A 12700-nucleotide genomic window follows, 5' to 3' on the forward strand; every position below is an offset into this window, starting at 1 on the left:
GAAGTCCTAAGGAAATTAAAGAAGTTTTCTTCATCTTCCTCCCTCACTGAAAGTTCATCTTTTCAATTGTGTATCATTTATTACCTTAATATAAATGACTCACTTCTACATTTGCTGCTCTCATCTTTAACATTCTTTCGAATTCCACTTTTCTGTCTTTAGAATATTACTATTGGTACCTTAGAACTTAACATGTCCTAGTTCAAAACTTCACCTCCCTCAAAAATAAATCCTCTTAACATTTTTTTCTTCCATAACAATTAATGGCTATAGATAATAATGTGTTTGGTTTTTATGACCCTATTAGAGACCTATTTTGTGGCCCTCCATGAGATCAGAGAAGGTTTTTTCTCCCTGATTAGCATAGTGATCTGCATTTGTTTAATGTTAAATTGTTTAATTTCTGTAATGTTAAATTGTTCTAGCATCCTTCTATTGATAGTTTTTAACCTTTAAAAAGTTCATTTGTTTTATTTCCTCTCAATCCTTAAGTCTTTTCATAATTTCTCCACAATTTTAGAAATATAACCCTTCTTTTATTCCTTTAGGTTTGGGCCTTCATCTCTGCCTTCAAGTATTTTACTTTGTCTTTACATAAGTAGAACATATAAAATAATTTCACTGTGTTGTACAAATTATTTGGAACAAGCAATGATTTTAATATGGCTTATTTTGTGGCAACATTGTTTTTGTGTGTGTTGCTGCTGACACCAGGTTGACTCAGAAGCTAAACCCAATTGAATTGACTTCTCCACCTTTTGTTATTTTTGTCATTTGCGTCCTGGATTTTGGGTCATACGTTCACTTAGTTGTTCTTGTGTTGATGCTGGTATGGATGTCAAGATTTTCAAAAATCATGAAAAGGAATCAGTCACACTGAAGTGCCGAGAAGTATAATCAAAATTTAAAAACACCAATAACTGAAATTATTGTGGCAAAATAGCCTAATTAATTCTCAGAAAACAAAGACCTTGAGACTTGACAGGTGGAGAGAGTACAACTCATGCCTCAGTAGGGAAGGTTAAGCTTAATGTTGCAGCAAGAAGACCAGTTAAAAACAGAAAAAAAATAAAATCGCTGCTTATTTTGTATCCTAATCTATTCTAAAACCATTGGTTGAAGAAAGGCTAGAGTGAAAGATCTGGATAACTTCATCATAATGCAACGCATCTACTTTCTCCCCCAAATATTTGTAGATTTTTACTTCTTTGAGCAAGTCCAGAATATTTATTTCCAAGGAGAGAATAATACTAAATTCTGAAAAATATGTTAATATATTAAGAGGAAAAATTGTTCCAGAATTGTAGTAATCACTAAATGGAGGTGGAATACCACAACAGGCCTACACTATGCCACAAGTCAAGAAAAATTAAGAAATTATCCAAGAAATTAAAACAAAAATGTTTCTGTGGTCTTGAAATTTGTCCAGTTTAATCCCACTGATAACTTATGTCCTACAATCAAGAATAGAATTATTAATAAAGGAATGTTCTTCAAAAGTATGATTTACTCTCCAGTGTGACAAGGAGGTAAAAAACATCTATGAAGCATCAACTACATAACCAGGACTATGCTAAATGCTTTTATCTCCATTGTTCCTTAAAATAATCCTGTGAGATATATATTTTTATCCTGAAATACAGTTGATGGAATCTTGAAGGATAAAGGTGAAATGACTTGCTTAGAGTCACCTGGCATCTGAAGAAGGATTAGAATTTAAGTCTTCCTAACTCCAGATCCAGAACTCTTTTTACTTTTTACTACACCATCTTTACAGGTACTAACAAAAGTGGATTCATGATAAAGAATTTAAGAAAGTTTCAAAACTTTGTGACCTCAAGTGTTAAATCATGTAAGGCAAACAATTTCAGAAAAAGTAATATACATCAAAATATTAGAAGAAATTTTTGAACGTAAAATATTTTTATGTTTATCAGCCAGCAAGTCTATTTTGCTTTATATTCCTGTTAATTTACACAATAGTATAAAACTATTCTATGTTGTGAAATTTACTTATATGTTTTTAGTTAAAAGTTTAAAAGGAATATTGCAACATTAAAAACCAGATTTCCAAAATCACTTTATTTGCAAATAACTTTCATTGTAATTTAGGAATTTTTTTTCATAATTAAGGAAAAAATTAATAACCCAGTCAATCACCATATTGATACTTCAAAAACTTAATTCTAAAGACTACCTTATGAAATGAGCAATGCAGCTTTCTTCAAAGTTTCTGTGAAAAGAATAGTTTGGGGGCAGCTAAGAATAAAGCACTGGCCTTGGAGTCAGGAGTACCTGGGTTCAAATCCTACCTCAGACACTTAATAATTACCTAGCTGTGTGGCCTTGGGCAAGCCACTTAACCCCATTGCCTTGAAAAATCTAAAAAAAAGTATAGCTTAATGTGTAATATTTTCCAAAGGCAAATGCAAACTATTGATGCTTGTAAAAATTCCGTGGAGACATTTATTTCTTCCCAAAGTTTGAACTTATTAGCAATGATTCTATAGTTCAGTCCTTTGTACTTTTCTATAATGAAAAAGGGTATTTATAGCTATTGTACAAATGCTATGCAATTATTATGAAACCAAAGACACCCAGAAATTTACCAAATAGAATTTTATGAATATTTTTATTTAAAAAATCAAGACAATTCATATGTTCTAGATAGAAATATTAGATTCACAAACACGAAAAGATACAATTTAAAGTCTTGCAGAAATTTGGTTTGTTTGATATCATCATAGCAAGACAACATTTCTATTAAATATAGCCAGGGCAAATTGATGCAGAGCATGTTACTTCATGTTAGGAGAGTGAATTTTAATGTGGTTGATGACTGATAAAACTAAATAAAAACTGGTCACCTTTATTTTTCCTATTTCCCACTTCAAAAATTATGAAGTTGTATAGAATGTGGAAGGAACAATTCAAATTCAGAAAACACACCCTACAATAATTCTCAGCACGAATGAACTTCCTTCATCCATCATCTAGCTAAAGGATAGGGAACATTCTTCAGGGGCAGATGTAATAAGGCCTGTGAAGGTCTTGCACTGCCATAGCAACTGCAGGCAGAACTCAAAATTCAATAAATCTAGGAGTATTTTAAGAGTTTTGACCAAATATAACAGTCAAATGATGTTATAAATATCCAAATGCCCCTAGCAGAAAAATGGTTCCTCACCCCTGATCTTCAACATCCTCTTACTCATGATTTATTCAGAATTATGTAACTAGTAAATATCAAGGTCAAGGAACTCACTTAGACTTTCTGAATCTTCATCCAATGCTCTTTCTACTAAATTATATTACTACCAGTTTCTGTTTAGCATAATAGATAGCACATTGGGCTTGGAGTCTGAAGATGCATGCTCCTGATTTCAGACACTAATTAGTTATGTGACCCTGGGAAAATCACTAAACCCTGTTTGCCTCAGTTTCTTCATCTGTAAAATGAACTAGAAAAGGAAATGGCAAACCACTCCAGTATCTTTGCCAAGAAAACCCAAAATGGAGTCACAGAGAGTCAAACACAACTGAAATGACAACAAAAACAACAATATCACTACTTATAGTTCTGATGATAATATACTTATGTTCATATGAGGGGAATTTTATTGGTGATATATGACATGAGATAGCATAAATAACACTAACCACCTGTCATTACATTAAATACACACTGGAATTATACTTCATCTTTATGACATTGTAAGAACTTCCCATTATGTGGACCCTATCATGAATATTGTGAAAATAGCAATAATACACTGAAAAAGTCCTAATTTTTTCCCAAATGTAGAAAAGTTTATTGACTTTGGTAATTTAAAAAAAAATAGACCATTTAAATATTTTGAACTTTTCATCAATCATCCTAAAAACACATCTAAAGCTTTGTTCTGTGTTAAGAACTCTAGATGACTACATCTTAATATTCACCGGTTTATCCTTAGCAAGGGGGATAAAACGAAAAGTTCAATTTACCCCATACTGTTAGAAAGCTTTAAATGAGATCATTGTATAATATAAAGCATATCCATAAATAACTTCATCCAATGTTCAACCATTCACTTTGAATGATTAACTCATTTTGTAAAACTGCATGAATTCATCAAACATTGTAACAATTGTATTAAGACACACCTTATGAGAATTATACACTTAGATATCACTGTATACTTATGATCTGTTCCAATTGCACGTAGAAAATAAAAGAAAAGGAAGAGAGAAAGATGAAACGAAAAGAGAGAAGGGGGGAAAAATGATCTTAAGTGTATAAACCCAGGACGCTGCTAAGCATATAAAAAATATATAAAAACCATACATATAGGATTTTTTTTTGTTTTTTAGGTTTTTGCAAGGCAAATGGGGTTAAGTGGCTTGCCCAAGGCCACACAGCTAGGTAATTATTAAGTGTTTGAGACCAAATTTGAACCTAGGTACTATGCCACCTAACCACCCCATACATATAGGATATTTTAACAGGGGAGACAAGATGCAGCTAAAATAGGTAGGTAGATTATGGGAGGAAGTGGGTAAAGAATCAGGAAAGTGTTTCTACAGAGTGGGAAATTTGAGCTTAGTACTAAAGGAAATCAAAAAACTAAGCATGAGTAGGCAAAGAGGAGGGATATGAAGTGTTGTGTAAGGAATAATAAAGTTGGACAAAATATGCATATTACAAAGTGATTGGAAAGAAGTAAAATATAAAAATTAACAAGACATGAAGGGAACAGTTTCTCAAGAGATTTATATGATAAATAGGATTTTATATTTTATCATGAAGGTAATAGGGAATCACTTGAATTTATTAAGTTGTGTATGTGTGTGAGTGTATATGTGTGTGGGAGATAGAGAGAGATGGCCACTTGTGCTTCTTAGGAAAATCACTTTGACAGTTGAGCACATGATGGATTAAAATGAGGATCACAAGAAGGAGAGGACAGTTGGAAGACTATTCAAATAGTCTAGATGAGAGAAAATGAAAGTCTGAATTAGAATTGTGGCTAAATATGGGAAGAGAATATAAATGTGAAATAAAAATATTTGCAAATAGTTTGGGTACATAAGAAAAGTGAGAGAAAGGAATACAGAATATAGAATTGGAGAATATAGAATGTAGTTTTTAAAACTGCAAACCTAGGTGAATGGTCCATTCATCAGTAATAAGGGAAATTTGGAAAGGGAAAGATTTGGAATGAAAGATAATGAATTCTGTTTTGGATATATTTAGTTTGAAATGCTTAATGGAACATTAAGTTCAAAATATCCAAAATGCAATTGGTGATATGGGATTTGGACTAGAAGTCGATATATAGATCTGGAAATCATCAATATAGAGATAATTGAACTAATGGGAGCTAATGATATCACCAAGTTCCTTATTTCTTTCAAAAAAAAGTGAAATTCAGTATATTCTATAATTTTCCAAATACATCTTCAAAGTTACTAAACTACAGGAAATTCAAACAAAATATTTTCCTATTAATGTGTTACATATAACAAAAGATTTAAGAAAATTAATTATGAAGGAATGTCTGTGGTATGTATCTCACAAATTTTTCACTGAGTTCCGTATTTGCTGATATGTTTAATTCCTATATAATAAAGTAATCATGAAGGTATGGGTTGGATAGAAGGTAACCATTTTCTGATTTTCTTATTACTACCTGGAGAAGTAAGAACCAATAAAAATCTAATATATTTACATATAAGAAAGGCCACTAATTGGATAAAAAGTTCAATTTCACTTTAAAGAATTTTTCCTTACTCTTAAAATGGAGATGTTTTAAATGATAGTTAATTAATCACAGGTTGTTCAGGACAAACATTTTCCAAGATGCGATGCCATATTCACAAACAGCCCAATGAAATTAATTTTCATGCAACTTTGCAACCTCTGCCCTCTAAGGTGCATTGTTTCAGGAAGACAAGCAGTTTAATCCAGTTGCATTCATCTTAGCTTTCTCACTCAGAATAAGACTATTTCTCTATAAGCGTCCGTTGCACTAGAAAAAAGAAAGGACAAATATTTTTATTGCCATTTCTCAAAAGACACAATATATAAAGATATATTAATTTTTATATATTTTATTAAGAAAATAAAGGCCTTGAGAGATGAACTAAATAGACAAAAATAGAAAGTGAAAACCAATAGGGCAAACAGTTTGATTAATGTCAATAGAAGATGAAGTCACTGATCTAATATAGAATGGAATGGAAGAATGGCGAACCAATCAAGAAGCAGGGAGATTAGAGATTATTTTTTCAGTTCTTAAAAGTTTGAATTACTTTTTGTAAATTAATTGCATCTTAACTCGATCTGATGCTATAATACTATATTCAATCTCAATTAAGTTTACAAATAAAAATCAAAATGATGAATGAATTACCCTTATAGTAGAATAGCATATTAGAACCAGTTAATACCTTGGAGATCATTTAAAAATAGGTTGATGAAAACTTGGGTATTCTAAGAAACTTGCTCAAGGTTGAAGAATTAGAATTTAAACCTAGGTAAAAACCATATATAGAAACTATTTCATTGGTCGGTCACTTTTTTTTAGTTGTGCTCAACTCTTTGTGACTCCATTTGTATGTTTTTTTGACAAAGATATTAGTGTTTTGCCATTTCCTTCTCCAGCTGATTTTACAGATGAGGAAACAGAGACAAACAAGGTTCAATGACTTGCACAGAGTCATACAACTAGTGTCTGAGGATAAATATGAAATCAGGAAGAATTTTCCCGATTCCAGGCCTGGCAGTCTAGGAACAACAGATCATCTACAAAAAAGATAATGGAACCTACTTGAGGAGAAAAAATATTCAGGATGTTAAAAAAATATGAAATAGTATAAAAGGTCATTGAAGTAAAATTGAAAAGTGACTCATAAGGCAGTAAACAAAGTAAATTGGAGGCAATCTCAAAGAGAAGGCATTAATATTAGAAGGAGTCCAGGAAAGACATCTTGAATAATTTGAGCTGATTCTTGAGGGAAACACACTTCCTGATATTTACTTAAAACTCTGTGTATTAAACCTATTTTTTTTTGGCAAATGGATCAATAATAAATGACTCTGAAAAATAGATATGCCAAGGGCATAATCATTTTTTTTAAATTTTAGGATCTTTTGGCAGAGAAAAATAGCAGTAAATACTTGTGTTCTCTCATTATATTCTTTTTTTAGGTTTTTTTTTTGCAAGGCAATGGGGTTAAGTGGCTAGCCCAAGGTCACACAGCTAGGTAATTATTAAGTGTCTGAGGCCGGATTTGAACTCAGGTACTCCTGACTCCAGGTCTGGTGCTGTATCCACTACCCCATCTAGCCACCCCCTCTCATTATATTTTTTTAAGAAAGGGGATATTTTAAACATGAAAAGAAGTCTTCATGCATAATTATACTAAGATAGTTAAGGTAAACAGTGATAGTTAGTGTTTCATTTTGTCAAAAATCCACTGTTCTTTTAAAATAATCAATTTTTATCTCTGCTCCTGGAGTCAGGAAGATCTAAGTTCAAGTCCTGCCTCAGATACTCCCCAGCTGTGTAACCTTGGATAAGTCACCTAACCTCTGTTTGCCTCAGTCTCCTTAACTGTAAAATGGGGATAATAATAACACAGATCTTTCAGAATTGTTGGAAGGATCAAATTAAAAAGGAAGTGTAATGGAATTAACAAAATGCCTGGCATGTAGTTGGTGCTATATGAATGCTACCTATTATTATCATTAATGCTACTACTACTGCTACTCCTCTTCCTCCTATGTCTACTACAACTGCTACTCTTACTGCTAGTATTACAATTCCTACTACTGCTACTATAGTTATTACTACTACTATGATGACTGCTACCTTTTATCATATTTAGAGCTCTGTACTAAAGGTTACAAAAAATCTGTCATCTAATGCCCAGGAACCAGTTCTTCTATCTGAATCAATTTATGCCTCAGAAGTTCCTATATTTCATTCACCCCAAAATCTCATCTAGCTGCTAAGAAGTATCTTTGAAAAACTTGATCATTTTTTTATTAAAGAAATACAAATTCAAGGAACTTTGAGATACTATTTTATATCTATCAGATTGGTTAAAATGTTTGAAGCAGAATGCAACAAATGTTGGAGGGGATATGGAAAAATTGGGACAGTAATTTACTGTTGAAAATGTGAACTGATTCAGCTATCTTGGAGAGCAAACTGGAATTATGCCCAAAGAGATATTAAACTGCCTATACCCAGGATGTCTAGGTGGTGCAGTGGATAAAACACCGGCCCTGGAGTCAGGAGTACCTGGGTTCAAATCCGGCCTCAGACACTTAATAATTACCTAGCTGTGTGGCCTTGGGCAAGCCACTTAACCCCATTTGCCTTGCAAAAACCTAAAAACAACAACAACAACAACAACAATAAACTTCCTATACCCTTTGATCCAGCAATATCATTATTAGATCTATTTACAAAGATGATTAGAAAAAAATAAAAATAACCTATATGTTCTAAAGTATTTAAAGCAACTCTCTTTGTGGTAGCAAAGAACTGAAAATTGCAGGGATGCCCATCATTTGGAAAATGGCTGAACAAATTGTGGTATATGATTGTGATGGAATACTATTATGCTATAAGAAATGTTGAGCTCAATAATCTTAGAAATACATAGATCTTCATAAAAATAGCAAATAGAATGCATTTTAGAGGAGAAGTCAATTTGGTAAATTATCTTTTTCAGAATTTTTTTAAATTAAAATACACATAAGATCTGAATTCAATAAATGTTCATTGACATAAGTTGACAGTCTACAGTAGTAGAAAGAGAAACTACTTGAACATCAAAGGAACTACTTTAAATCTCAGGTCTGTTACTACTTGTCTGACCTTGAATGAGTTACTTAACTCAGTCTTACTTTCCTCATCTGTAAAAAAGAGAGAATGCTGCTATATGGCTTTTAGGATACCTCTACTTTTCTAAATTCCTATGGTTCCAGCTTACAAAATAATGGGCTTGTTTCAGAGATGAAACTCAAAAGATTGAAAAATGATAGTACCTAATTTCAAAGAGTTTACAATCTAGTACTGGCATGAGATATATTAGAATTATTTTAAATAATATAAAAACATAGGAATGATCAAAAGCAGAGTAGAAGGGTATATAGAAATTATAATACTCAAGAAATCCTCCAAATTTGTCTTTTCTCTTACCAGGTGGTTCTGTGTTGGCTCCATGATGACTCTCCATATTGACATTCTCTGGATCTTCTGAAAGCATAAGCACATGGAGCAGACAATTAAAACCAGTTGCAAAACCCTGTCTTTTTCAACCTGAATTATCTGTTGTTTTAGTGTTAAATAGGAAAAGTTTGCTTTTCTTATTTGTGAATTTATCTTCAAAGTCATTTTTGGTTAATTGAAGTTTAATCTCCTTTCCCACAGATAAAATTGCCCTGAATTCATTTCAACAATTGAAACTACTTAACAGGAAGAACAGACTGGACAAATAGTCTAAACTATAAGCTTTTTTAAAAAAAGAAATGCAGTCATTGATTTCAAGTTTATATAAGGGAGGTTAATAAAAGAGGCAAGATTATTTTGCCATTTGAAGATCTCAGGATTTATACTTTAAATAGTAAGAGTGAAAAACATAGAAAGTAAGCATCTACTATATACAAAATATGTTGTCTGCAGGATAAACCAATTTGACTGAAAAGTTTAGAATTTTTTTAATGGTTCAAATAGAAACTTCAATCTAGTACCAGACTAAATTATTTCAAATTCTTAAGCAGTATCATCTGAATTAATAAAATTATGTTGTCGTAGCAGCATGATATAGTGGATAGAACTAGGTGTTGTAGCCAATATTGACCTGGAAAAACTTAGACCAATTAGGTAACTAGTAAATAAAGTTTAGCATTTAATCAAGGTAGAGGATTTGCAATTTGGGACAACACAATATCTTCTTTACATAGGGATACCCCAGGAAAAAGGGGAGAAGGAATTCTTATAAGGAATAATCATGAGGAAAATCAGGAGAGAATACAATCTTGATATTTACAAGTTTATCTAAAAGAAGGCAGTACTGAGTGCAGAAATGTTCTTGAATTGCCTTTACCAGATGTTCTAGCAGCAAGGATGGTGGGAAACTACTGAAGTATGTGTTGGTTTTCTTGGGGGCACTAGGAAACTACTGGTCAGAACAAAGTTTGACACTAGGAAGAAGATATGGGTAAGCTTCTTGATCATAGACAGATCACTTTACCTCTTAAAATTCCCAAACAACTCTCTAAGACTATCAGTTTCAGAGAAAATAGCAACCGACAATTGTGGAGTGTTCTCATTTAGGAATTCTTTATATCAATTAAATCACAGGATCAGTGAAGGTTTCTGATCTTATTCTACTTTACATGTATAAAATTTCTTTTTTTTACAGCAGGAAGAGCTAGAAAGAGAAATCCCATTCAAAGTAACCTCAGACAATATAAAATACCTGGGAGTCTATTTGCCAAGGCAGACTCAGAAACTTTTTGAAAACAATTAAAATTTATTTTTTTGTAAAAGTTTTTATTGCTTGAATTTTGATGCATTTTCATTCATATAAACACCTAAAATAGCTATCTAATCACATATTCAAGTTGCATTCACCAACCTATTTTCCAGGCTTTAATGATAATTAAATGATAATTGGGTGAAAATTCAGGAAGGGAACATTCTTAGTATCCATGGGAATAAGGGCTGGGAAATAAATTCTGGAATTGCTTTCTAATTGCTTCAAGCCTATCTTCAACTTCAAACAGAACTGTGTGGTGGGAAAACATCTTTTCCCCCAGGGCTTTTATTAAATCAATATCACAAAGTAGTTAAGATAGATGCAGAAAACATCTTCAAATCTACTTGTTTTACATTAAATGTACAATTTTCAAAAATTTTGACACCATAGAAAAATATATGTATATGTACACATACATACATAGCATCAATAACTTAGAGATTCTTTCAGAGAAAAGCTCAATTGATTATAGAGCAATATAACTAAACGTTTAATGGTTAAATTACTTTGGTAATCTCTCTATGCCAAGATTAAATATTCACTGTCCATTAATATAATTCACCCAAAATACAGTTAAAATTCATGGAAGGATTATAGATTTGAAATTAGAAGACATTAGTAGATCACATAATCCAACACCTACAATTGACAGAAAATTAAACTAAGGTCCAAAGTCCTACAAATTATAAGTGTATATGGGTATGTATGGTTGCGTGTATGTGTGTGTGTATGTGTGTGTGCTTATACATAGAGACACATATAGATACAGACCCACACACAGAAACTCACACAGATCCCAAACTTACTCCTTAGAAATTACCAAGGGGATTATATATTAAGCTTCAGCTTTTATAGAGCCAGACTCCTGAAATTGAAGATAATAAAATAACAATGTTCACTTATGTAATGGCTTAATGTTTGTATTTTATTGTATGTTTATTGTATTAAATTTTCTCCTCCAATTCACATATGAAGAGATTCAGGAGTTAAATTGGTTTTTTTTGATTATTAAGCTAGTAATCATTGATATTTGAATTGAGGTCTCCTAACTCTTAATCTGACACATCTATACTTTTCAGAAATATATGCCAAGTGTCCCTAAAATGAATTTTAAAAAATTGGTAGTACTCAATATATTTAAATGTGTGAAAATCTGCAAAAGAAATGGCAAATGTCAAGGTAAAGGAGAAAAATGGAGATGTTCCTTCTAATTTGATGTATTTATAGGCATAATGTCCTACAAATAAAATATAAAATTTGGAGAGAGTAGGTAAGTAGGTAAACAATTTCAGAAAAGCTTTAGTCTATCAACCTTGACAATCCAAATAGTTAATAAAATGGTATGTTCAAAAAACTGTCAATTCTCATCCCTCACTTTCAGCCTTAAAATTTAAGGGAAACAAAGAGAATCTGTCTATCTATCTATCATCTATCTGATATATACATATATATATATATATAAATTCTAAATATCAGAGGAAGAGAACAGAGCTACAAATGACAGATAGTAAAGAGTTTTTAATTATCTTAAGTTCCTTTCTGACATAAAACCCCTAAAACTTTAATACTATAATTCTCCCAATTGCTGCAAAGCATGGAACCCTACAAAGATGATGTTATAACATTAACACAGTATTTTATGTTTTTAAAGAGTTTTACAAATATTATCTCATTTGATCTTATGAAAATCCTAGAATGTAGGAACTATTATCATCTCCATTTTACAGATAAAGAAACTGAAGCAGATTTTCCCAGAGTCACATGGTTTCTCATTCTACCCAGTGTGCCACCTATCAAATCTTAGAAGAAGCAAAATTCAAGATAATGCAAATGACAAAGGAGAAATGAATGCTGAGCATATTATACATGATAATTCTCACAATGTAGAAAAATAATATAATCAATAAATGTTATCAAACAAGAAAGGGGCAGACGTATACAGCAAATAAATAGATAAAGAAATCCCATTCTGAAGATTTTAGTGGTACCAAAAAACCTAGGGAGGTCTCTAGACTCATCGGTACATCTTTTTGAGAGAATTTATGGGAAGAAATGTGTGATCATGACATAAAATGAAATAATTTGAATGAGTTGAAACATATATATTATGTTTTGAAGTTTGGAAATTTGGAAACATGAATGATGCATCAAAAGGTACTAC

At 31.8% G+C, this 12700-nt stretch overlaps 1 protein-coding gene across 1 annotated transcript in view; it reads right to left on the minus strand.

Moving 5' to 3' along the window:
- Positions 1-2136: 2136 nt before the first annotated feature.
- LOC141504772 (uncharacterized) overlaps positions 2137-12700 on the minus strand; it is a 68477-nt gene continuing 57913 nt past the window's right edge. The window contains exons 9-10 of the mRNA XM_074210042.1: positions 9198-9254; positions 2137-6011 (exon numbers count right to left, since the gene is read on the minus strand). Of these exons, the coding sequence (XP_074066143.1) occupies positions 5986-6011; positions 9198-9254 (83 nt within the window). The 3' untranslated portion in view covers positions 2137-5985. The remainder of the gene's footprint in view (positions 6012-9197; positions 9255-12700) is intronic.

Source organism: Macrotis lagotis, chromosome 1 (assembly GCF_037893015.1).
Source record: "Macrotis lagotis isolate mMagLag1 chromosome 1, bilby.v1.9.chrom.fasta, whole genome shotgun sequence".
In the NCBI taxonomy this organism is placed as follows: Eukaryota; Metazoa; Chordata; class Mammalia; order Peramelemorphia; family Peramelidae; genus Macrotis; species Macrotis lagotis.